This window comes from Varroa destructor, unplaced genomic scaffold, assembly GCF_002443255.2.
Source record: "Varroa destructor unplaced genomic scaffold, Vdes_3.0 BEIS01000007.1, whole genome shotgun sequence".
In the NCBI taxonomy this organism is placed as follows: Eukaryota; Metazoa; Arthropoda; class Arachnida; order Mesostigmata; family Varroidae; genus Varroa; species Varroa destructor.
Genome location: NW_019211460.1, coordinates 13,090,613 through 13,112,848, shown reverse-complemented (window position 1 = coordinate 13,112,848; position 22,236 = coordinate 13,090,613). Strand labels below are relative to the sequence as shown.

Genomic DNA, 22,236 nt, shown 5'->3' with positions numbered 1-22,236 from the left:
AATCGCTTCCACTGTGCCATTGCGATTCAAAAATTGCAAATTTTTCTCCCGGACTTAGGTATACGTCCAAGGTCGAAATTTGTCTTTCTATATATATATATATATAAAAAAAAAAAACTTAGGGGTATGTTACAGGGGGAGATCCTTTACGATCGGTCATCTATTTCCGGTGTACGAAATACCTATGCTTCAACCTGCGCGTTGTTGACGTAGACGAAAGACGGCTCACTTAGCAGCATTCGAAAACTCTAGGACTACGGCTTGTACAATTGGGAGCTAAAAAAAGTGAATCTAACAAACAATTTCCGTAAAAATTTATCGTTGTAACGAGACTTTGAAGCCAACAGTGGCCAAGTGGCGTAATACTTAACCCGTAGCTGCAAATAAAGTTGTTTTTAGTATGATCTTTATATTGTTTATGTTCAATAAACAAATGTTGCTTATGGACACATCGGTAGCGTATATATATATATGTGTGTGTGTGTGTATGTGTAAGTATTTTCTACGTGTAATTCCGCACTAACTTTGATTACACTACGTGCAGCCTGCTAATCCATTGGCGGCACTATTACAGTTTTTTTGGCTAATGTGTTACAGGAGATTGAACTTACTGGCGTTTACCCCCGCGTAGGTCCCCAGTCTGGTGGTACTCGAATTTATCTCAACGGGACGAATTTGAACGTCGGAAGTAACGTCAGCGTTATGCTGGATGACATCCCCTGCATCGTCGAAAGGTATTATCTACATTGAGTTATGAGTGTGCACACTCCACACGCTCGGCCTCTGGTATTTAAGTACAAGAATAGTTGCTTGATTGCGTTGTTATTTATTTCAGTCGGTTCATCTTCATACAAAAGTATATTCAATAGCATATGTAGGTATATAGTAGGTATATATAGGTTTCTTCTTTAACATTTTCATTGATTTGTAGGTCGTTGGCCAGCAGCGGGCAACTGTCCTGCCGGACATCGCGAGCCCCGCTATACAACTACAAGGTTGAACAACTCATACTACAGGTTGATGGAGCTCGTTTAATTCTACCGCATCCGTTCGTATTCGTCGAAGATCCAAACATTTTGGATATTAGACCTCTGAGGAGCTATCAGAGCGGAGGCCGCGAGATTCTCGTACGTGGAGAGTTTCTCGACTCCGTCCAGCAACCACGAATGGCTGTATTTGATCCAGGTGATAACGATAACAAGCCACTTAACGAAACGGTAAGTTCTACTATCTTTCATCGAATATAAACGGTCGAGGACAGACAACACACTTCTTAATGGTTAATCGAAGTTCAATTGAATCTCTTCATCAATACAAGCTAATATAGTGCATACCTGTTCCAATCCTTGTTGTGATTATCACAATGTTTCCAGACTTGTTCGGTCGTCAACTCTACTCTGATGATTTGTCCATCGCCATTCGTATTAGGAGTACACAAAACAGCCGGCCATCAAAGTGACCAAAGCTCCCAAAGTCAAGCGAGTATGGATCGACACACAAAAGCAAATCTCGAGGAAGGTGAGCAGATGAAGCTCGGCTTCATCATGGACCGCGTGGTACAACTAAAACAGCTCGATGTGTTCTTTCCTATGGTTGACTCAATGATAACATACCTCCGAGATCCTGTCCTCTTCACCTTCGGTGAGGCTGGAGCGGTTAAGGCATACAAAGGGGATACGCTCGTCATTGAAGGAGATCACTTGTTGGGCGCCAGCGAACAGAACGAGGTTCGAGTGTACATCGGCACTAGCCCATGCAATGTAAGAATCGCATCTCTTACTATTGATTTGTTTTACCTGTTTCCTTGTGTCTCTCATCGAATAGATTGGTAGGTTGATTCTGCACAACAGTGAGGTGAAATCGTTTCAAGTAATTCTAGAGAAAGCAGTATCACCGACTCTATCATATTCCTATAGGTTACCTCATTGACATCCTCGCAAATTGTGTGCCTGCCTCCCGCGGATTCCCCGGCGGCAACCGACCAGCTGGGAAGACGAACCGCACTGCCAAAGGTCACCGTGCAAATTGGATCAAACCTTCTTTATAGTATTGGCTATCTTCGATACGAGATGTCGAAACTGTACAATCTGCCTCCGGAAATCATGGGTATGGCAGCTACTGGTGAGTGGAGAATTTTTGTTGTGATTGCATGTAAACGTCTACTAGCTACCCTTACGACGTCCATTTTATCTATTCCATTAACAATTGACGTCAAGTTGCGATGCTGTTTTTCTCCGATAAATAGGCGGAGCTATTCTAATCCTTGTCAGCGTTCTGGTTTTGGCGCTGCTACGGCATAAGAACTCGCAGGCCGAACGCGAGTACAAACGCATCCAACTTCAAATGGCCACGCTCGAAAATTCGGTTCGTTCCGAATGCAAGCAAGCCTTTGCGGAGCTGCAAACTGACCTAAAGCTCGAGCAAGATACCACAGACAATGAGCTCGGAAAAGGATTCGGTGGAAGCTTATCTCCTCCTGTCTTATCTCACACCAAATACCTTGAAAACATCTTCTTCCCTGGGGTACCCAATACCAACGTCTTTCACATAATTAAGGTAGCTTTTACGCGCATCATCATTGATTTCAAACGAGTTAGCCTATACAGCTAATTATAATTTCATGCTTTTGAAATCTATTAGTGTGCAAGCAGATTACAGCCCCTACCGTAAAATTCGCACTTGGATTCTCTTTCTACTTCCGCTATCCTTTTTTACGGAAATCCTTCTTAACCATGCTAAGGACGTTGTCGTCCTGGCGAAATCCTGCATGCGACACTTGTTTTTCACTTTGTAGATAAATGTTCGAAGTCTACTGAAGGAAAGAAGATCGCCGGTCATCTCTGGACTATTTGCCTAGCCCTCAAATTATTTAAGCTAACGGTAGCATGCGTTGAACGAACTGGGAAAAAAAAAGGTCCTATCAGTTAGTTTGACAAAGAGAGCTATCGGTAATTACAGTTTTCAATTGGGTCGTCTTGTTTCAGCCGTTAAACAACGCTGGCTGTTCGAACCACTACGAAGTCGCTATGGCTAATTTTGAGCTTTTGGTCAATAACAAAACATTTCTGCTAACATTCATTGATACCTTGGAGCGGCAAAACACCTTCTCTATTCGGGACAAGTAAGTTCAGCGTTTTCACCTAAAAATTTATCGGCTGTTGTTGTCCGTCGCTAGTGTCTAACCGCTAGTGTCTAAGGGTATAGATTAATCCTATGACCAAAACAAATTTATTTTAACTATGTCTTTTTTCCAGAGTGAATGTAGCATCTCTTCTAATGGTGATCTTGCTCGACAAAATGGACTATGCCACAGAGTGAGTATGACCGACTCACATAAACGCCAACTTATGTTCCTGGTGAAGCCTACCCCTTTGTTCTGATGAACGAATAGTTTTAGTGAGCCTGCGCGGTGGTTTATCCGAACGTACTTAATAATCGAAATTGTAGGAAAATGGCCCTGCTATTTGTCGTGCAGTCTTGTACTGGCGTCAGGAACGAACACTATTTATATACTGGGTAGCATTAGAGATATGCCAATGAACAGAACGGGTCCGACGACGCAGAACTTACCATGTTTACTGTAGGTATATATGGTTATGCAACTTATTTCAGTCCTAATCAGAGTTCTATTTCAGGATTCTGAGAGACCTGCTCGTGAAGCTCATTGATAAATACGCAGAGACGAAACATCCTCAGCTGATGCTTCGCCGGTGAGTCCATAACATATACATAACCTAAAATTTCGAATATTAACTATTTCCGATCAAAGAAAACGATATACTTTCAAAGTATATCTTTGTCTAAGGCCTGAAGATGCGATTACAGACATGGTTTGTCGAAGTTTCCTTGAATATAGCCTGTTTTAAATATGTAAATGAGTTATTCTTTCTTCACGAAATACATATATTCCTAATCCTGAAAACATTGTAAACCTATTTAATTACAGGACCGAGTCGGTGGTTGAGAAAATGCTATCAAACTGGCTCTCGGTTTGCATGTACGAACGAATTGCGGCTTCGCAAGCAAGGCCAATGTTCCTTTTATTGCGTGCATTAAAGCAGCAGTTAGAAAAGGGGCCTGTAGATGCTGTCACCCATGACGCACGCTACTCGCTAGCCGAAGAGAGGCTTCTTCGTGAACAGATTAACTATAGCGCTGTTGTCTTGCATGTTCGACTCGATAAAATCCTCGACCTTAATAGCAAACAAGACGATCCGGACGACAGGAAGAGTCTCGTTGTACGAGTGAACGACTGCGATACGATATCACAAACCAAACGGAAAATACTCGACGTGCTGTTTGTCAATGTGCCTTTCTCGCAGCGACCCACCGTAAATTCAGTTGAACTGGGTGAGTTCTGTCGTGTAACGTTGCGAACGCAGTTACGTACATGGGTGCCTTCAACGACGTGGGCGAAATCGCAAAATGTGATATAGATGTTTCGTATATAACAGCTGTTTTTGCTTTACTTCTAGTAATGGCTAACTTTGGTCTGCCTTTTCAGAGTGGCACCACGGTCAAGGCCCAATGCCCATGCTTCTGTCCGACATAGACGCCACCTCCGTAGTACAGGACGGCCTGAGGAGGCTAAATACGCTTATTCACTATGGAGTCGCGGACAGCGCTGTTGTGACGCTAATCCATCGAAACGCCAACTACGAGACGTTGAGCCGGTTAAATAAACAACAAACAGATCAGAGTGCTTGTTGGCACCTCGTACCGCCGGCGTACGTAAATGATGGGCACCTCGCCGAGCTACGACACAAGAATATCGCTGAAATCTACCTTACGCGCCTCCTTTCTACCAAGGGTACGATACAGAGCTTCATCGATGACTTCTTCGCGTCCATCCTGACGGCGACCGATGAACTGCCACTTGCCGTGAAGTGGCTATTTGACCTGTTTGATGAGAGTGCTTGCCAGCACGTCGTGCAAAATTCTGAGGAGGTGGCACAGGCTTGGAAGAGCAATTCTCTGCCGCTTCGGTTTTGGGTCAATATGTTGAAAAACCCAGACTTCGTGTTCGATATAGAAAAGAGCTCCCAGCTGGATGCGTCACTCTCCGTCATAGCCCAGTCATTCATGGACGCCTGTGCTCAGTCAGAACAGCAGCTTAGTAAAAACTCACCTTCATCGAAACTGTTATTCGCTAAAGACATCCCGCAATATCGAAAGCTCATCGATAATTTCTATCGAGACATCGCAAGTATGCCACCGGTGCCAGACCACCAGCTCGCATTGTACATGAGGCAACTTTCTGTGGTATGTAAAAAGCAGTTTTGACGATGTTTCAGGTGATTGATAGGCAATCAAGAGCAAGTTATAGATAGTATTTTAATAAGACCGAGTGTTACCGTTTCATATCGAAAGGTATTTCCAGTTGCTTGTCTTTGTTATCCTTCATCGCATTTAAATGCAAGATCAAAAAAAAACACTACAGATAGCACTCAAAGTTATACAGTACGACCTTGCAGTTCAGCTTTTGCCGAACTAGACTTTCTTTTTTTCTCTCAATCTGCCCTTTAGGCAAAAAATAAATAAATATATAATCCGCATAATAATAATGAGTGCACGTGTCTGAATTACTCACAGCAATATGCCGGCCAAGTGGATACGACCAACGCCTTGAAGGATCTCTACATTTATGCTGCCAAGTATAACAGTCAAATATTGGCTGCGCTTGAGGATCGCGAAGGCGGAACATTGGGTGACTATCCGCCGTCGGGCAACAGCCTTGTGAATCGATTACGGGTCATCGAAGCCAGTTACCGAGCCGGCACCTTAAAACGTTTCACTTAGAGTTTCTTTACGATTCATCGCGGTCTCTCTGTGAGAAAGTCCGAACGGACACAGATAAACAATGAAACAAACATGAAAAAACAAAACTAAGGGCCTGTCTAGTCATTAATCTGTATGGACAGCCGTTTACATATTCTTCTGTATTGTCTTTTTGAGAGAAGCCATATAAAAAGCAGAGAAGCATAGATGGTCGGACGTACCGTCAAGTGCATACACGTACACGGCTGTGAAGCGGTCAATCGTTGGAGTTGTGCAGAACTCGATTAGAAACCTAACAATGTCAAAAGGATGATTACATAAACGATAAGCAACAAGTATATATGTATGCATGTCATGACAACAGATACAGTGCCGTGTAGTGTTGCCGGATGTAGGAACGTGTCCTTGCTTTAAGAACACTCAGGTAATGTGAGACAAAGCGAAAGAGAATTTCTACCCCGTAGGTTCTGCAGACCTCAAATTCCCGGTGCAGATTGAGGAATAAGAACCGGAAGATTCGCAACCTAGCAGGGTTAAACAAAAATATGACGATGAACCCAATGATGATGAGGAATTTGTAAGAAGTCGTGGCCTTCAATTACATTTAGCATCCTATAGTGACAGGAATGGGAAAAAAAAACAGGAGGGTGACGTACCGAATGAAATGGGTGATCATTCCTTGCAATGTGTGCCCTATGACCTAGTAGCACCCCTAATGTGTTTCTTAACTACCGAAGACGCGTTGAGCTTTATATAAGACACACGCAGGCTCTAAGTTTGATGGTAGCGGAACATTAAGGACGTTCAGTTTCATAATAGGTGAAGAATCGAACGCAGGTAAGGAGTGAGCGATTCGAAGATCCGTTGCATTACTTTGACCATGATGAAAGGCAAGGACTTTCTTAGAGACGCTGCAGTACTATACAAACGTCTCGTTCTATTTATTTGTAGTAGAATTGGTAATGCAAAGCTCAATTAGCCTTGGCACCTTTTTGAACAACTGTAAATCTGTGGTGGGAAACTACGAATATGATTTGGCTCGTGCCGTACAACTATAAAAAGGAGCGTACTATATTTACCTTTGTACAGTTATTAGAAAGTCATCACGAGAATGGAGAAGTTCTGATGTTAGTAAACTATAATGTAACAAAATTGTCTCATTTAAATCACTGCGAGCAATGATAGTTTGCTGCTAAGTCAATGTTCGCAGAGAATCTTGAGAGTTATTTGGTACTACCGACATAACGATTACAGGCAGTCGCTAAATACCGCTGTCATCGAAGTCTACCTCTTCGCTACTCGTTTTTCTAGGCATTAGTTAACCTGTTTTACGTCTTTCCGACAATGCCTTGACCTGAATACGATCCAACTCATGGAGTAGATGTTTTGTCGGATATTGTAGGCCACATAGTGAAGTCTAAAAAAGCGAGAGATGATGAAACGTCCAATGTAGGTTCAATGTATATTTGTCCGAATCTGTGCTGACCTGTGTGACCGGGTGCTGAGAACGACAGCGGCATAAGGTGTTATTACTACAACCAGTATTGATAATAATAATAATAATAATAATAAAAATATTATTCATCTAAGCAGGGTAATGAAGTTAAAATTTCCGATATAAACAACAAGTTTATGTGACAATGAGACCCCTAGGCCTAACGATATGCTAGTTGCTTAGATTATTTGGCCGTCATAATGCATATTCGGCATTTTATTGTTGCACTTCCTGGTAGCCTGAGTCCGTTTATACGAACTTAACGAACGACAACATGAACAGAAGTCCTGTTCAGTCCTGATGGTCAACCAATGCCAGGATGATTAGCTTTTATAAGCATCGATAATAAACGTTAGGAACGTTCATTCATAGCAGATTCAGAAATTTCATCGTCCATATCTAAAACGCGTATGGATTACCGTTTGCCCTGATGAAGCATAAAGATTCGAAGGATTGCTTGAATCACACATCTTGGAAACATGCTTAAACAATCAACTGGTCCTAACGGTTATTTTATGCATTAGATTCCCCTACGCGTCTAAGCTTTCACACTGCCCATAATATCAATGTAACAATAAGTGCAATATTCTGGTGTGATCCGTGTTTTGGCTTATCGCGTTTATGTCTCGTGTTATTTATAAACCCATGCGAAGGTCTACTCAAGAGGTATCGGCACAGCTGGAGCTGTAGTGGACACTGCAGACATGATACGATACATCCAATTGTGCAGGCTACTACCCAAGCACACATTATGTACAGAGAACTTAACAGATCACTGTAGAGCTATGAATGAAACAGATGAAATTTAATATACCAAACAAAAAATACCACTATATATAGAAAGAATATAGAATTCTATGTACTCCAGTGGGAAAACGTGGCAGTGTGTCCAATGGGAGAAAAAAGTACTAGGGAGAAGCGAACATGAGAAATTAGCTGAGCTCGTGCATCTGAGTCAGTTCATAGAGCAATGTTTATAGAGGTTTGCACGAGGGGCAAATCTATTAGACGCGGTTATTAGATAACGGGGAAAAAATCAATAAGCTGAGAAATCTAGCAATGCAGAGCTAATGCAAATGAGAATTCAGGCAGGTGGGTGGATGGAATAAGAAAACTAAACCACTCAGCGTTTGTATTTTATTTTATAAAATTCTAAACTCATTCAAATGAAACATATGTAAGCAACAGTATATGCTAACGGTGATGTTTATAAGAGACAAGAAATAAAGTTGAAATAAACACAAACAGAGTGAATATATTTATTAACTATACTGTGTCTTTATTCGATTTTCGATTTATAGTTACTGATTGGTCTGTAACTTAAGCTAAGCTATGGTGTTTTTGTATTGCAGCAGGTACCGATACCTTCCCCAAATACGTTTTATCCTCTATCACAGCTGACTATCGGTTCGTCCCGTGTCGCAATTCAGTATAGTAAACTAAATTTTTTATGTAATCTAAAGTTTGATCAATAAAAACTTTACTACGCTTCAAAGAAAGGCTCAGCAGTATTTTATGATCTCCACTCTGCTTCTCCAGATTTTAACCGGAACGCTTCACTCGGCTTCTGCCAACAGCAGGTATTGCTCTCATCTAACGGAACCTTACTTGTGTAAAATTATTTTTTTTGAATTACAGTAAGAACGCTTATCTCCGCGCTTACTCTAGCCTCAGGGCACTCAAACTCACCACTGGGATTCCTATTGGCTACGTTATCCATACAGCAGTCGGAAGTACAATCTATGGTGTTATGTATTACGTAAACGCAAAAAAAGAGCCTGTATTGGCGCTATTGCTGGCCGCATTAACAAAACTACATCGTGTCTCTTTTTCCTTACGGCCTTTGCGTGTCAACAATTGAGGAACGACTTCACTGCTAATCAGGTTGGCTGGAACGTGGAAGATAATGTTAATTCATGTATATATAGTTATGTATGTATACTTATCTTTTGGAGGTTAAGGGCAAATGCATTCTGCAGACCGGACATCACTGAATTGTGATTTGTCCGGTACGGTGGGACTCTCACCCACTAAACCCTGGACCCCTTTATCATCTTGGCTCATGGTTTGGGATATGTTTGAGATTACTTCGAAAATGTATACTTATCTGGTTCAAACCCAACAGCCTGCATATTGTGCCGCAACTTATGGATCATGTCACTTCTTCAGGGTATGATAGAATTTTTAAGAGTGTAACAATTACTACAGTCTAAGAAGAGCCTGTGCTTTAAATCATGCGTGTCCTATTTAACTTACTCCTTACTTAGTTATCCAATGCCCTTCTCGCATACTGAGTTGCCAATAAAAAATGTCGAATGCGTTTTTGTTTGACCTAAATTATCTGTATGGGATAATATATTACAACGCTGTTTATTTGCCTGAACGAGCAGGTTCGCACGCAAATATTCAAGGATTAGCTAGACTGTTTCTGACTACGCTAAATATACTAAGCGGCGCTCTCACACTATTAGACATTTCTAGATCCCCAATGGCTTCACAGTCCTTAAAATGCCTTTAACAAAGATTTTAAAAACATAAACAATGTTGAACCACGTTAAACAGATAATGGCAATACTGACAGCAGTCTTGGTACCTCTATAGCACTGATTTGCCGAACATTACAATGTTATCCAGATCAGGCAATGGACCCTTCCCTATCTGTACCGACAAGCCTGTTTTTTTCACACGCTCGCTTCGTAAAGACCTATAAACTAAATACTGGATCTTGATTAATATCCGATGCATTAATTTAGCCAAGGCTCATTCATCCTGCCCGTTAGCCGCTAACTTCGAAGTGAAGGTTTTGGCTTGTGTAACTTATTGAAGCTTTATTATCAAGGTTATAAACGAACGCCCTGTCCACAGATATTACGAAGTAATTACATCAAGATATAGTTTTTTTCATTGCATTTGGAAACTATTTGTTCCTGTTGTCCGTTGATGAAAAAATCAAGCAGACAGAAAGAGCAATATCTGCCAAGGGATCATCAAAAGCCTATCCCTTTTACCTTGAATGATATAGCTGTAAAAAAGCAAACCATTTTTGTGCATACTTACTAAGCAACTTGATGGAGTAGACGGATATGTTAGAGATAGAAGCATCGAAAAATCTATCCTATATATACCCTAAAAATATATCCTAATAAATAATTCATCGTTTGACCTAGAAGACGTATTAAAAATACTACACTGTCGCATTGACTATTCAAAAAATAGCATTGGCTTCTCATTCGACTTCGGGCACCTTAATGGACCTTGGTTGCACGAATTTCCAAAGAAAATCCTTAGCAGACGGTGCGCGATGTGCGGCGAGTGTTTTCAGACAACTGGAAGGTGTTCACACCGAAGAAAAACGCAAACGAAAGAATACGGCCGAGCCAGCAGCTTGTTGCAGCCGACAAATTCTTAGGTCAAGTCCAGGAATTCCCAAAGATCTCCCATCGAATATCTGAGCGAGAGCGGGAAAATAAGCAAAAAGGGGCGTGACTCTGCCATCACGTTCCTATCGACATCAAACCCATCGGCTTCCCCAACGAACAGACAACCTCATTGCGAAATCGACTTTCTAGTCTTCCTGGACCCTGTCCACCCCCGTTTCTTCCCATGTACTTCGCTTCCCTTCCCTAGGACGCTGCACTACCACCGACTGACTCATGTTACTCGCGTGACTCTCAGAGGACATCCCAGCTACAACACTAGATTAGCATGTCCTCGCTGAATCAATGAAGAGGCCATGCCTGTAAAGGTACAGTAGGAGGAAAGCCATCGGGCTGTAAATAAGAGGGCGGTAAAAGGGGCCAGAAGCTACGCTTGTTTCTATCGAAAAGGAACCGATGTCTTTGCGCCTCGCCATACAACTCAGCCTGAACGAGAGGGACGGAGAATATACATATGTATATATAGTAGGCTTGAAGTCTTACCGTGGAAACTGAGGTAAGAATAGGCACGCTAATAGTTATTTATAGCGAAATATAATGCCTATTATCATTATTGTCTTTCAACGAGAATTTATGATTTAACAATGACAGCTTTAGCAAATTCTCATTTGCTATCCGCATCTCTTTGCCTATCTGTGTATTCTAGTAATCTGCCCATAGATAGACATAGTTCCAAGCTACCATTGATCCATTTACAACATTTCGGATGAACTCAATTACTGTGAGATCGGATAATAACGGCGGCTATTTTGTCGAGCCTTGTAGGCTAGTACAGCTACAGGCCAACTATTCATTAAGCAACGTACGTCATGGCAATTTACTGCTTGAAAAGCTTAAAATGCGTTTTATAGGATGACACGCTTTTATCAACGATCTCATTACATTGCCTTTGTTCGTTAATAATTACTTCGCATACATGTTCAATTAGGTCATGAAAAGTTTTTACCAATGCATCATTTAACTTAAAAATTTAGTTGTATGGCTTTACGGAACAATGTTTAAAGCATCTCAAAGCCAGCTTTGTGTCTTAAAGTATCACGAATCCCAATAGACGCTTGGAATGTTACGGTTTGATTTTCGTCGCCGGTGATTTTTGCGTTATGGCCATTCTTCGGAACAGTATAGATAGATTTTTTTTAATTTCTAGTGTTTTCGATCGCTGTCAATGTTTGTCGAACTGTAAGGTTGGCTTCAAGTCCTTGCGGACGATTTTTGCAACAACTTTTAATAAGTATTTCTGGTAAAGTTGTAAGGGTTGGACGACGCTACATTGTAGTATTTTTCAGACGCTACATTTTCAGGTTGAGATGGCATCTGAATTTTTACATGGCACACTGTGTAGGGGGAGAAGCGTTCCTTGGCACCAGTAGAAAGCTTGTGATAAGCTAAGCGGAACAGCACTTCTAGATTCTATGCGTAAATTCAATACTTCGAACCGAAAATGACTGTTAAAAACTCAACATGGTACACGATGTCAGAGAAGCTACGGCTTTTACTACCAAATAAAAGGTTTTGACGAGGGAAATTCAATTCATATTTTTATATCTAGTTTAGGTAGTTTGGGGTGAACACAATGGAAAGCAACCGTCTGTTTGCTGACTTCTCAATTTTTTAACGATCACAACGTTTCCTCACGGTATATGGCTTTCGTAGATTCCTACGCAACTCAAATCTACGAAGTTAGTTTTCTCGAAATTATTCCACGTTCGCAAGCCTGAACAAGTGCCTAAGTGTCCGTTTACGATTCTCAAGCAAAGGTATCTAGCCATTATAGGGTGTACAGCAGCTGCCTAGAAAAAGCTATTTTTTTCCTAACTGAGGAGAACATCATCGAGAAGACCTTGTAGCTTGTTAGCCCAGTTATTAAAGGAGACTAAGTAAAGGGACCGCCGAAGATAACATGAAAAAAATACTTAATTTCAATCGACTCGTCCTGAACAAGACACTAGAATGAGTTATTTACCTATAGATTTAAGCTTGATATGGTATTATAGAGCTGACATTTGTCTTTCGTGCGACTAATCTGAACGCACACACATAAGTAGTAAAATTAAGTCTTTCAACTCATTCCAATGTTTGGATGGGTTAGGACACGACATAAAGTAAACTAGAACAGAATATGATTTAGTACGATAATTCAATCACGAATTCAAACCAAGGGATCAGTTCGCGGCCGCACCTCTCTTTAGTTCTTTTTCATTGATAAAATACGCTGATTGGTGAGGTCATCTCCATTACGTATTGCGTATTTCCGGGTTTGTTCCATAACGCGATTAACAAACAACAATCACTGAGAATAGATAACGCTGAGCTAAAATGATATGTTGATAGCACTACAGCATGCCTATGACATGCAGATTTCAAATGGTAGTTTAGCACAATTTGTATCACGGATTTTAACGGCGAAGACACTGGCCCGACTCTAGTCTTTGAGAAAACGACGGCTACGATTTGTGATTCATTTATGACGTGGGCTACTATTCGAAATAACATTACAAAAACTCTAGTACGAGTGGATTATGACACATAAAAAAAGGTCGGATGGACCGTTTGGTCCAAGTGCCTAGTCATGCTTATCTCAACCCACCCTGTCATGTTTTAAACATTGTTTAATTTTCCAAAAAATACATTAACTAGATGAATCAGAATATGCTACCACTGCAGACTAGGGAAGCACGCGATTTGGCTAATATTAACCTAAATATACCAAAATCACGCTATGCTACCGGCTGACGGGTAAATGGCGATAAAAAATAATTTACAGCAAATAGGGAAAAATATATTTGCAGTGTTCTAACCCAAAACTGTTTCACCTCAGGCCACTATATATACATATAAATGTATATATATACTTTCTAATTACTACGATGCAGGTTGATCTTCGCTATTAAGTGCAGGTCCCGTGACTCCAGAAGGACTTCCTGCGATCAGGTTTTCCTCATGTTTGCCCTTTTTTAATACATCCTGATTCTGGACCTGCAGGCCTTTATGGATGTTGGATTGCTACTTGTTGTCCTTGACGCACCATATTCCTCTGTATGCGTTTTGCAAACAGCCAAATGCCGTAGTTTACATAATCTTGATTACATTTCAGTTTGATGACGCCTGGTGAAAGTAACCTGTTATAGCAATGGGGATGCATAGATAAATTAATGTTGCTAATCAACTAGAAGTCTCAGGCAAATCTTTATTTCGTATATCAAAATAAATTACAACTTAGGTACGCCATTAGGTCTATCCCGGCCCCTGATGCCGGCGCCTGCCCGCTACGCACTGCAAAGTGTGTGGCTCCTAGTGTCATCATGAGTAGCGTGCCCATTTTTTGTCTAGGCGGTATTGGTATGAAAGGCTATGAAGCTAGTTTGAGCTCCTGTAAGTAGCCTGTATTTATCACCATTCTTTGAATCATAAATCGATTAACCAGCGAGGTCCAGGTCTGTAGCTATATTTTTATATTCTGCCTATTTGTGCTTAACGTGTTCGATCTGAATAAGCTAAATCCAATCTAATTATATTTTAGAAAAGGATCCCTTGGCTAGCCTACAGGCCAGTGGTAACGAACCCTGTATAAGTAGTTTAACCGCTTGTAACAAACTTCATGTTAAAGGTACAAATCTGCAGATCATTTATTATTATTATTGCCAATGTTTATGAACATAAAGAAAAAAAAACGGATTATAGGTTATGCCAGTCTCTAACCAGTAGGCAAGCAAATTTTACCTTTCAGTGCCTCGCCTACAAAACTGCATTACGCGACTTCAAATTACAATGCATGAACGAATATTTTTTGAACGCATGAGGGTCTGGTTTAAGAGTTACTTTCGTAACTTGGTTGAGGCATCTTGAAAGTAATAATCCTATTATGCGGAGCGACCACGGGGCTTCGGTACGCTAAGGACATCTTCCATCTCCTCCTGCCTGCTCAAGATAACGGGGTTGCCGTCACATCTTTTGAGGCTGCTCATGTGAGGGCATATACGTGCTTGCAATTATATGGTATGGACACCAACACGAATTTCAGGAGAACTCTCGATGGTCCCTGATCTTCTGGCTTTTTCTCATTCGTGGAAGTCTTGTCGATTTTTTGAGCAAAAGAAAAAGCACTAGCAACGTTTCAACCGGTCTTAAACCCGTTAATGGAAAATCGTTTGCAAGAAGAAACATTAAAACTCGATAGTATCTCGACTGTATCTCAGCTGAATGTCTAAAAATGTCTATACAATATATGACTCTGTAAAATCTAACGAGTCAATTGTTTATACGAGTTTATACCAAATATCTCACACAGAGTCACACAGCTGACTCATTAGAGAACTGCCTTAGCTTGACATTCCCTCTAGAGAACCCCGTAAGATTAAATTATAGCTTAGCCGAAGAATTGACTAAAGAATGGATGCGGTATGTATGTCATGAAAACTCACTATACAAAATGTGGGAGACAGTTTTCCCAGCTGTTTCTGTGCCATTTGTAAGCTGACTTACAACAATAAAAGTAATGTTATTTGCAAATTTTGAAAAAATAACCCAAAATTCAATACAAAGAAAGTAGCTGGACTACCTCGAAAGGTCTATGCGCAAAAATACACGGGGACAACATAACATTAATAGCGATATTTAACCTTAAAAACTACGCTTCCCATATCGCAAATCAGCTGTTATACACACTAATATAGACTAGCAGGTTCTGACTTTTGAAGGTGCATCACCGTACATATTAAGATCATTCTAAACAATGTTCCTTTGAACGGAACTAATTCGAAAAGGGGCCACTCTAATTATATTATTATCTCTAGTACTCTACTTTATCGGTAGTACGCCATTAATTCTCTATGGCAATGTCACCGTGGGGTGAGTGGATTTCAGGAGGCGTTACCTGTTCTCGATTCTAACGACAGCCGCAGCAGCAGCTGTGTCGCAAGAAAAGTACGCAGATAGCTACACGTTAGGCATCGATCTTAATTACAAGCTCAGAGTTCAAACTTCAATTAAACATTCGATGAGCGGGATACAGTCTCTTTTTGCATCTAGTGCATCTTCATAGCTTGAAACCCGCAATCCCAAATTAACATAAAACGGGAGCAGGTTTGGATCTACACACAGAGGTGGGTGAATTGCTCAGTTAAACCACGTCATCTCTATGACGGGTCGAGACGTTGTGAAAGTGTCACATCGTGAAAAGAGGTCATGAACCTGGGCAAACTTTGCCTTCGGATGCTTAACGGCAGGTGATCGATCAGCCATACGAAGATGGGTCGGCAACATTGTTTTAGCTCATCTGTAATTAAGGCTGCACGCTGTAGTGGTCCCATTTTTACAATGAACGGTGATTCTCCAAAACTAATATAGCTTTTGCCGTAATAAGCAGTTCCGGAAACCTTTTTGGTAATTACAGGCTCAATGGCAATAGGGTATTTTTAGCATTTATGGTTCAGTCAGTAATATTTGAAATCAGATATATATAGCAAATTCTATTCGCTACCTTAATGTAGCGGTGGTTTAAAAATATGCGTGACGTTATACTGTTAGTTTGTTTTTTAAAAGCCTTCCCTGACTCCCCTATATAAATAGAGAAGATGGAAGCCTCAAAGCGTACAAGTGATGTTGTTCTATTTATTTGTTAAGTAATATCAACTAGTGGCAGCCGCCGTTAACTTTGGGCCCAGATTCTAGGATAAAATGTTATCGCGTCCATAAAAGTAGGTCGCTTGAACTCTTTTCCTAGCGTTCAGCTTTGCAGGTAAGTAAGCGGTCTCCAAGATAACAACGTTAGTTAGCTTGGTCCTCCAATATACTACCCTTTGGTAAGGTGGTTCGTCGAAGGTTGACGTCAGCGTCCAATAAATTGACTGCTGTTCTTATTCAGTTATGTATATTCGCTCGGATACCGTGTACAGCTTATTTAGGGTCGATTGATTCCCGTCATCTTTCGCTACGTGTGGACATATATGGCCTCGCCAACTTCTGGGTAGCTTCGTTTTGTACAATAGGCGGCTACGTGTAAAGATAGTGAAGCGCGTCAAACATACAAATACGATTGTGTAAAAGTTTTTAAAATCAGCCATTTGCTTGTTACGCTCATGGGCCAATTCCATTATAAACATTACGGACGCACCGTTCATTGAATTTCAATTCATGTATAAACATAAACGTGTTAATTACGTTGGGTAACGATTATCAATACAAATCATATGCTGGCTAAGGCGTCTACAAGAAGTGTAGACCTGGAATAAAAAGGATTTCGTGTGGTCTATTCTGAAAGCGTTAGACATTTAAAGGACCCGCTTAAATCCTCCATAGAGGCTAAAATATTTATATTTTTCCTGTGATATTGCTCTTCGTGTTTATATTGTTCTTTGGTGTGCCATTTTCTTGTTTAAATACAAAAATAGAGCAAAATTTAAATTAATTTCGAATTCGATTGCCCCAACCTAATAGCATTGAAACCGTTTTACGAGGTCCAGTGTGCCACGTTTTACTCACCGACTAGTGAAAAACGTAGATTATAAGATTATAACCTTCCAGTAAGACACTTATCTCTATACAGAATAAGTTTTTGCGCGTCTTAACAGGAAGCGCCTCGTTATTTACACTTTTGTTCTTCTTTTAAATATATATATATATATATACGTATATATGAGTCCGCATCTTCTTTAGGCATGTGGAGTACATGTGACGTGAGGGGGAGATAAAGGCAGGCCACGTTACGCTGATCCCTGGCGAGAGAATACACAAAAAACATGTCAAATTCAGCCACCTCTACTTCAACTAACTCCAGTGTTGCGTCCATTAGGTTAGAAACGTTGTGGGCTGCAGGCGTCCACATCGGTAGTGTATTTCCACCCAGACTTATAAATTGCGCCCTTCACAGGGTCAGAATTTGAGAATTATGCCTATCGCTACGAAAATTAGCTGCGTCTGTGTTTGCCCCTGGGCGAAACAGTTCACTTTCCTTTCGAGCATCGTGTGAGTAACGAATGCTACTGTGACAGAAACGACGGCCGGTAGCGTCAGTTTCTATTCCAATACAGCTGCTGCTGCTGCTGCTGCTCGTTGCATATTGTGGTGTCATTTGCGAGAAATCGACTTCAAATAAATCACCGTTATTGCCATTTCGCTAAGGCACAAGTAAATAACTCCATAGATGTATCGGTATCTATTTGCGTATTCGACAAAATAGTCCTACTATAATATTAATATAAAGAGAGAGTCGAGAACGTCGGCCTGAATATTCAAAATCGCCCGCGCTCGGCGCATCTACCCAAACGTCGATAGGCTGAGCGCCTTGCCGAATGTAAATCATAGTAATTGAGAGTAAACGCCATCTGAAAACTTGGCAAGAGCTCTCACGCTGCGTCTGTCATGAAATTTAGCTATATGTACTTCAAACTCTTCCGTGGAATATTAATTTTGGTGCACTCTGCTTAAATTAACGGGAGAGTTTGTACGAACCCGAATTATGTATACAGTTATTGGCCAATAAGGCCACCTAACAATGTTACACATTGTCGAGAGTGGTTAAAAGCATCTCGGTATTCGAACTAAGTATCTGCATCCGTTGTTTTTATGTGAAAGCTGCTTCCCTCTGCTTTCTAATAGAATCATGTGTGCACATGTGACGACCCTGTCGCTAGAAAAGCATTTTTAAACCACTGTGCAAGGAAAAACACTTCTCAGCACGTGTGCAACGACTGTTTACCACATCGTGTATGAACATTCGGGCCAACTCAGGTATTTCGTCTTGTTCTATGTATGGACAAACATAGACAATTCGACGTGTGATACAGATGGTATCGTTACTCTCATCTATTCAATGGCAATGACGTTATTATGACTACAGATTCCTTTGAAGTGAATCTGGTATTCATGAATCCGTAATGGAATTGCGGAAGAGTCCACGGAGGCTCACGGAATAGCCGGATTCACTCGCAATGGAAGACCGCCGACTGGGTCGGAACGTCGAAATCAGCAGCAATGTTGTCATCAAGACATACAGAAAACGAGAGACAGATAACGGCCCAAAGCGCAATAAGGAGAACAGATCTAACAAAAAACTGATTTGTAGTTCCAAAAGATGGCAAAACACAGAGTCACTCCGTTGATGCGGATCCTATGACGCCATATTGAAATGAGTGATTATAGAAATTGTAAACAAAATTGTTTTTGTTTCAATTGGGCTAACTAGCTTCAATGTTAGATACTCGGTTTTAAGGGAATCTGTGTTTTAAGATAAATCAGCTTTTGAGATTTCCGGTTATAACACTTAATACGCCTACAAACGTTACAGCGGATGATTCTGTGTAATTCAACAGGTCAAATATCTCAGCAAAAAAGTGGTCTGGGCCCTGATTTTCATCTAAGATAGAGGAATCCTGCATCCCGCTAATGAAATCATGCAAAAACAACAATACAGCAAGGTGATTAACAAAAAGATCCACCTGCTGTGAGAATGGTGCTTGTATGGGAACTGTGTAGCCATGTGTGACAAGTTTCGGTGGTAGTCTCTGATGGTATCGAAGTTCTGCCATAACCTATCGTGAATTCGATCGAAAATGCGTGCCATTATATCAGAAAGTTTATCAAAGCCGCACAGGAGACTACGAACATCTCACAACTCAAAAGTACAGTGATCTAAATATGGATCCATAAGCCCGTTGTAACGGAAACAGCTTCGATCAATGGCAACGTGTTAAATTTCCAGGTATATCCATATATGTGTATATATATACGTACATGCCAGTTCAGTCCGATAGATATGTATGAAGTTGACCCGTAATCTACTTATCATTGTACATCGTATTGTTTATAAAATCGTTTGCGAAAAGTGTTTGATACCATCAACTCTGAAGTTCTTGAAAATCTAGCTGCAAGAAAACAAAAAGCGGAACAACTACGGCCATCCTGTTATCATACAGCCGGTCGACCTACTCATGTCCACGTCTCTTGGCCTGGACAAGAATTTTTGCGACAAAAGTTGCGGCTGCACCCCGCAACAGGAACCGTATTGGCCTGCTACCATAGCGGCAATCAGGAAAACACCAATGTAATTCATGCTTCAACCGACGCCCTATATCGAAGCTTAACGAGACAGGAATATTTATTCTGGCATCGTACTTCTCTGATATGCGCTGGTCATTACTTTTAGAACAGCCGATATTGAGAACTGTTTGAGAGATTGCCAAATAATTTACCACGAACAAACTCTGGGCCGTGACCGGCAGGAAGTGGCTAATCATCCAGCTACCGGAAAGCCGGTTACTTCACTCTGTGACACCATATTAGGGAATGTCGGAAAGGTATGCAATCAGCAATTTTCTCGCAGCTTTAGGGTAATGAGTGAAGTCTATGCTTGTACACTACGTAGAGATCAACGCTCGTTTAATATATTGAACTTCTGCTATGTTGCTGGCCTCATAGATAACGTCTATTTCCCAATAGTGAGGTACTTAATTCTAGCCTTGGGGGACTATTGGCTGTCGCGGGCATACACATACTTGAACCTGTCACCATCGACATGTTTAGCTCAGCATAGATGTTTACGAGGCGTACCATTGCGGTAAGTCATGTATGCCTGGCTTATGTAATCATAGGCAATCACCAATACCTACGCATATCTTGAGAATTGCATCTTGCATCGAGGCTACAAATAGCGCCGTGTTCAAGCCAACCACTATATCCAGGTGATCCTATACGAAGTAGGCCTGTCTACCTTCACATAGTGCTCGCGGAACTTTAAGCGCTCTTTTTCATCATTTAGATAAGTTTCTCATTGCCCTTCGGTTATTTAGCTCCAGTTAGGTTACATATATGTATGCCTGAGTGATCTGCCCTCAAATAATATTCGCCACTTGTTCTCTGTGTCCTGTGAAATATACGCTTGTACTCGGTTGCTCGATTCAGTCTCTTACGCAATCCTTTCGTTCCATACGTCTCATCTGCTCTTAAAGCAAAAGCTGGCCGAAAAACAGGACCGATCGCTACGTCTAGCCATTTACTACATAGTAAAGGCCGAGTCAGTCTATGTTAAATACGATCTTCGCTGTCATCAACGTCGGCACGAGCGTTATTTCAGCGCGATTAATCGTCCCATGAGCACTGGTAGAAATCCTGGTAGTTAGAGGGCATGAATTGGGCCAAAGAGAAGCAGTCGAATATTACAGACATTTGCTATATTGATCGCGCTCACCGCCTCACAGACGACGCGGACTTGAGAGGGCACCATTGGGTTGAGTACAGCCAAACTTGCACATATATATATGTGTGGACGTAGTATAGAAACGGTACATTGACGCATCGCTGAGGGCTCGTAGTCCGTCGTGGCCGTGGCTGCTGTTGTCGTCCCGCCTATGTAATGTCTATGTATCGTGTGCCGTTTTGTTACTCACTTGTCGTTCTGCGCGAGTCGTCGCTTTATTACAACAGGGTCGTACTGTAGCATTATATATAATACGATACGCTCTTGCCGAACCGATCGGGAATGCGTAAGGGCATCAGGTATCACAGATGTCTTTTGCACACCCATAGCTCCTTGTAGTAGAGAGATGTCGGTTAGGACTATTGGCGAGACATTTTACGATACGTTTATCATATAGTATATCGTCATTACAAAGACGTAGATGCCGATAGGCGAGGAGCAACAATGAGGATAAATGACCGTCTCTGGTGGAATATTCAACGGGACATGCTCTATATCGCCTGCGAGGAGAGTTCTTCATTGTGGCCGATTGAATGAACGGTTAGTTTTCCGAGTAACAAGTTTATGGCCTGATCAATGAACCTGACCCTGAGCTCAAACACGCCACTGAATGTACTGATATATGAAAATTACTCAGTATTTTCGGTTTAATATATTCTAAATAACAAGAATTCAAGAACAACAACAACAAGAAAAAATGGATCAATGATCTCTCGGGCTCGGATGTGGAGTTCTTTATTATCTAGATCGAAATGATTTTAGCTAGCTGGTTATGAAGCAACCTGTGAAACGTTTCAGCGTAGATATGCTCCTGTCCATACTGTTGAAGTCATACCATTTTCCGCACGAATTGTTTTGCTTGTGCGTACAAAAGCCAAAGAGTCCACCTAATGGTAAGGTTGTTCTATTAGGTATGTCGTTGTAGCATAAACTAGCTGAGGATGGCGCGTCGTTTAGAAAAAGCAGCGACTCGAGTTTATAAAAGCTATAGCATTACGCGTTAGTAAAAGCCCGTAATGTAAATATGAACCTGACACGCCTACATGTGCATATCCTTGGCTTTGTTCATCCCTTACTGATGCCAGGAAATAATTCCGAATACAGGACTTAGACGGCAATGCCCCAATCCGACTTAAACGCCTAACTAGATTCGTTTGGACTGCGCAAATCAACATTTTTCCTTTTACGTGTGATGTTTTGCCACAGGCAAAATTCATGTTCATCCTAACAATCAACCCACCCAGCATTCACCGTTATCTCGCTGAAGTTTTATCGCCAGTGTAGGTCGTGGAATTAGGTAATGCGTTCAGAAACATGGTTTGTTTTTCTCGGAA

The 22,236-nt window shown here is 41.2% G+C and overlaps 1 protein-coding gene across 1 annotated transcript in view; it reads left to right on the top strand.

The window, feature by feature from the left end:
- LOC111254118 (plexin-B-like) overlaps window positions 1–8,539 on the top strand; it is a 33,954-nt gene extending 25,415 nt beyond the window's left edge. The window contains exons 17-27 of the mRNA XM_022814644.2: window positions 598–734; window positions 932–1,217; window positions 1,374–1,760; window positions 1,917–2,121; window positions 2,246–2,556; window positions 2,985–3,121; window positions 3,255–3,314; window positions 3,636–3,710; window positions 3,947–4,350; window positions 4,505–5,262; window positions 5,593–8,539. Coding sequence (XP_022670379.1) covers window positions 598–734; window positions 932–1,217; window positions 1,374–1,760; window positions 1,917–2,121; window positions 2,246–2,556; window positions 2,985–3,121; window positions 3,255–3,314; window positions 3,636–3,710; window positions 3,947–4,350; window positions 4,505–5,262; window positions 5,593–5,799 — 2,967 coding nt within the window. The 3' untranslated portion in view covers window positions 5,800–8,539. The remainder of the gene's footprint in view (window positions 1–597; window positions 735–931; window positions 1,218–1,373; window positions 1,761–1,916; window positions 2,122–2,245; window positions 2,557–2,984; window positions 3,122–3,254; window positions 3,315–3,635; window positions 3,711–3,946; window positions 4,351–4,504; window positions 5,263–5,592) is intronic.
- The last annotated feature ends 13,697 nt before the right edge of the window (window positions 8,540–22,236 follow it).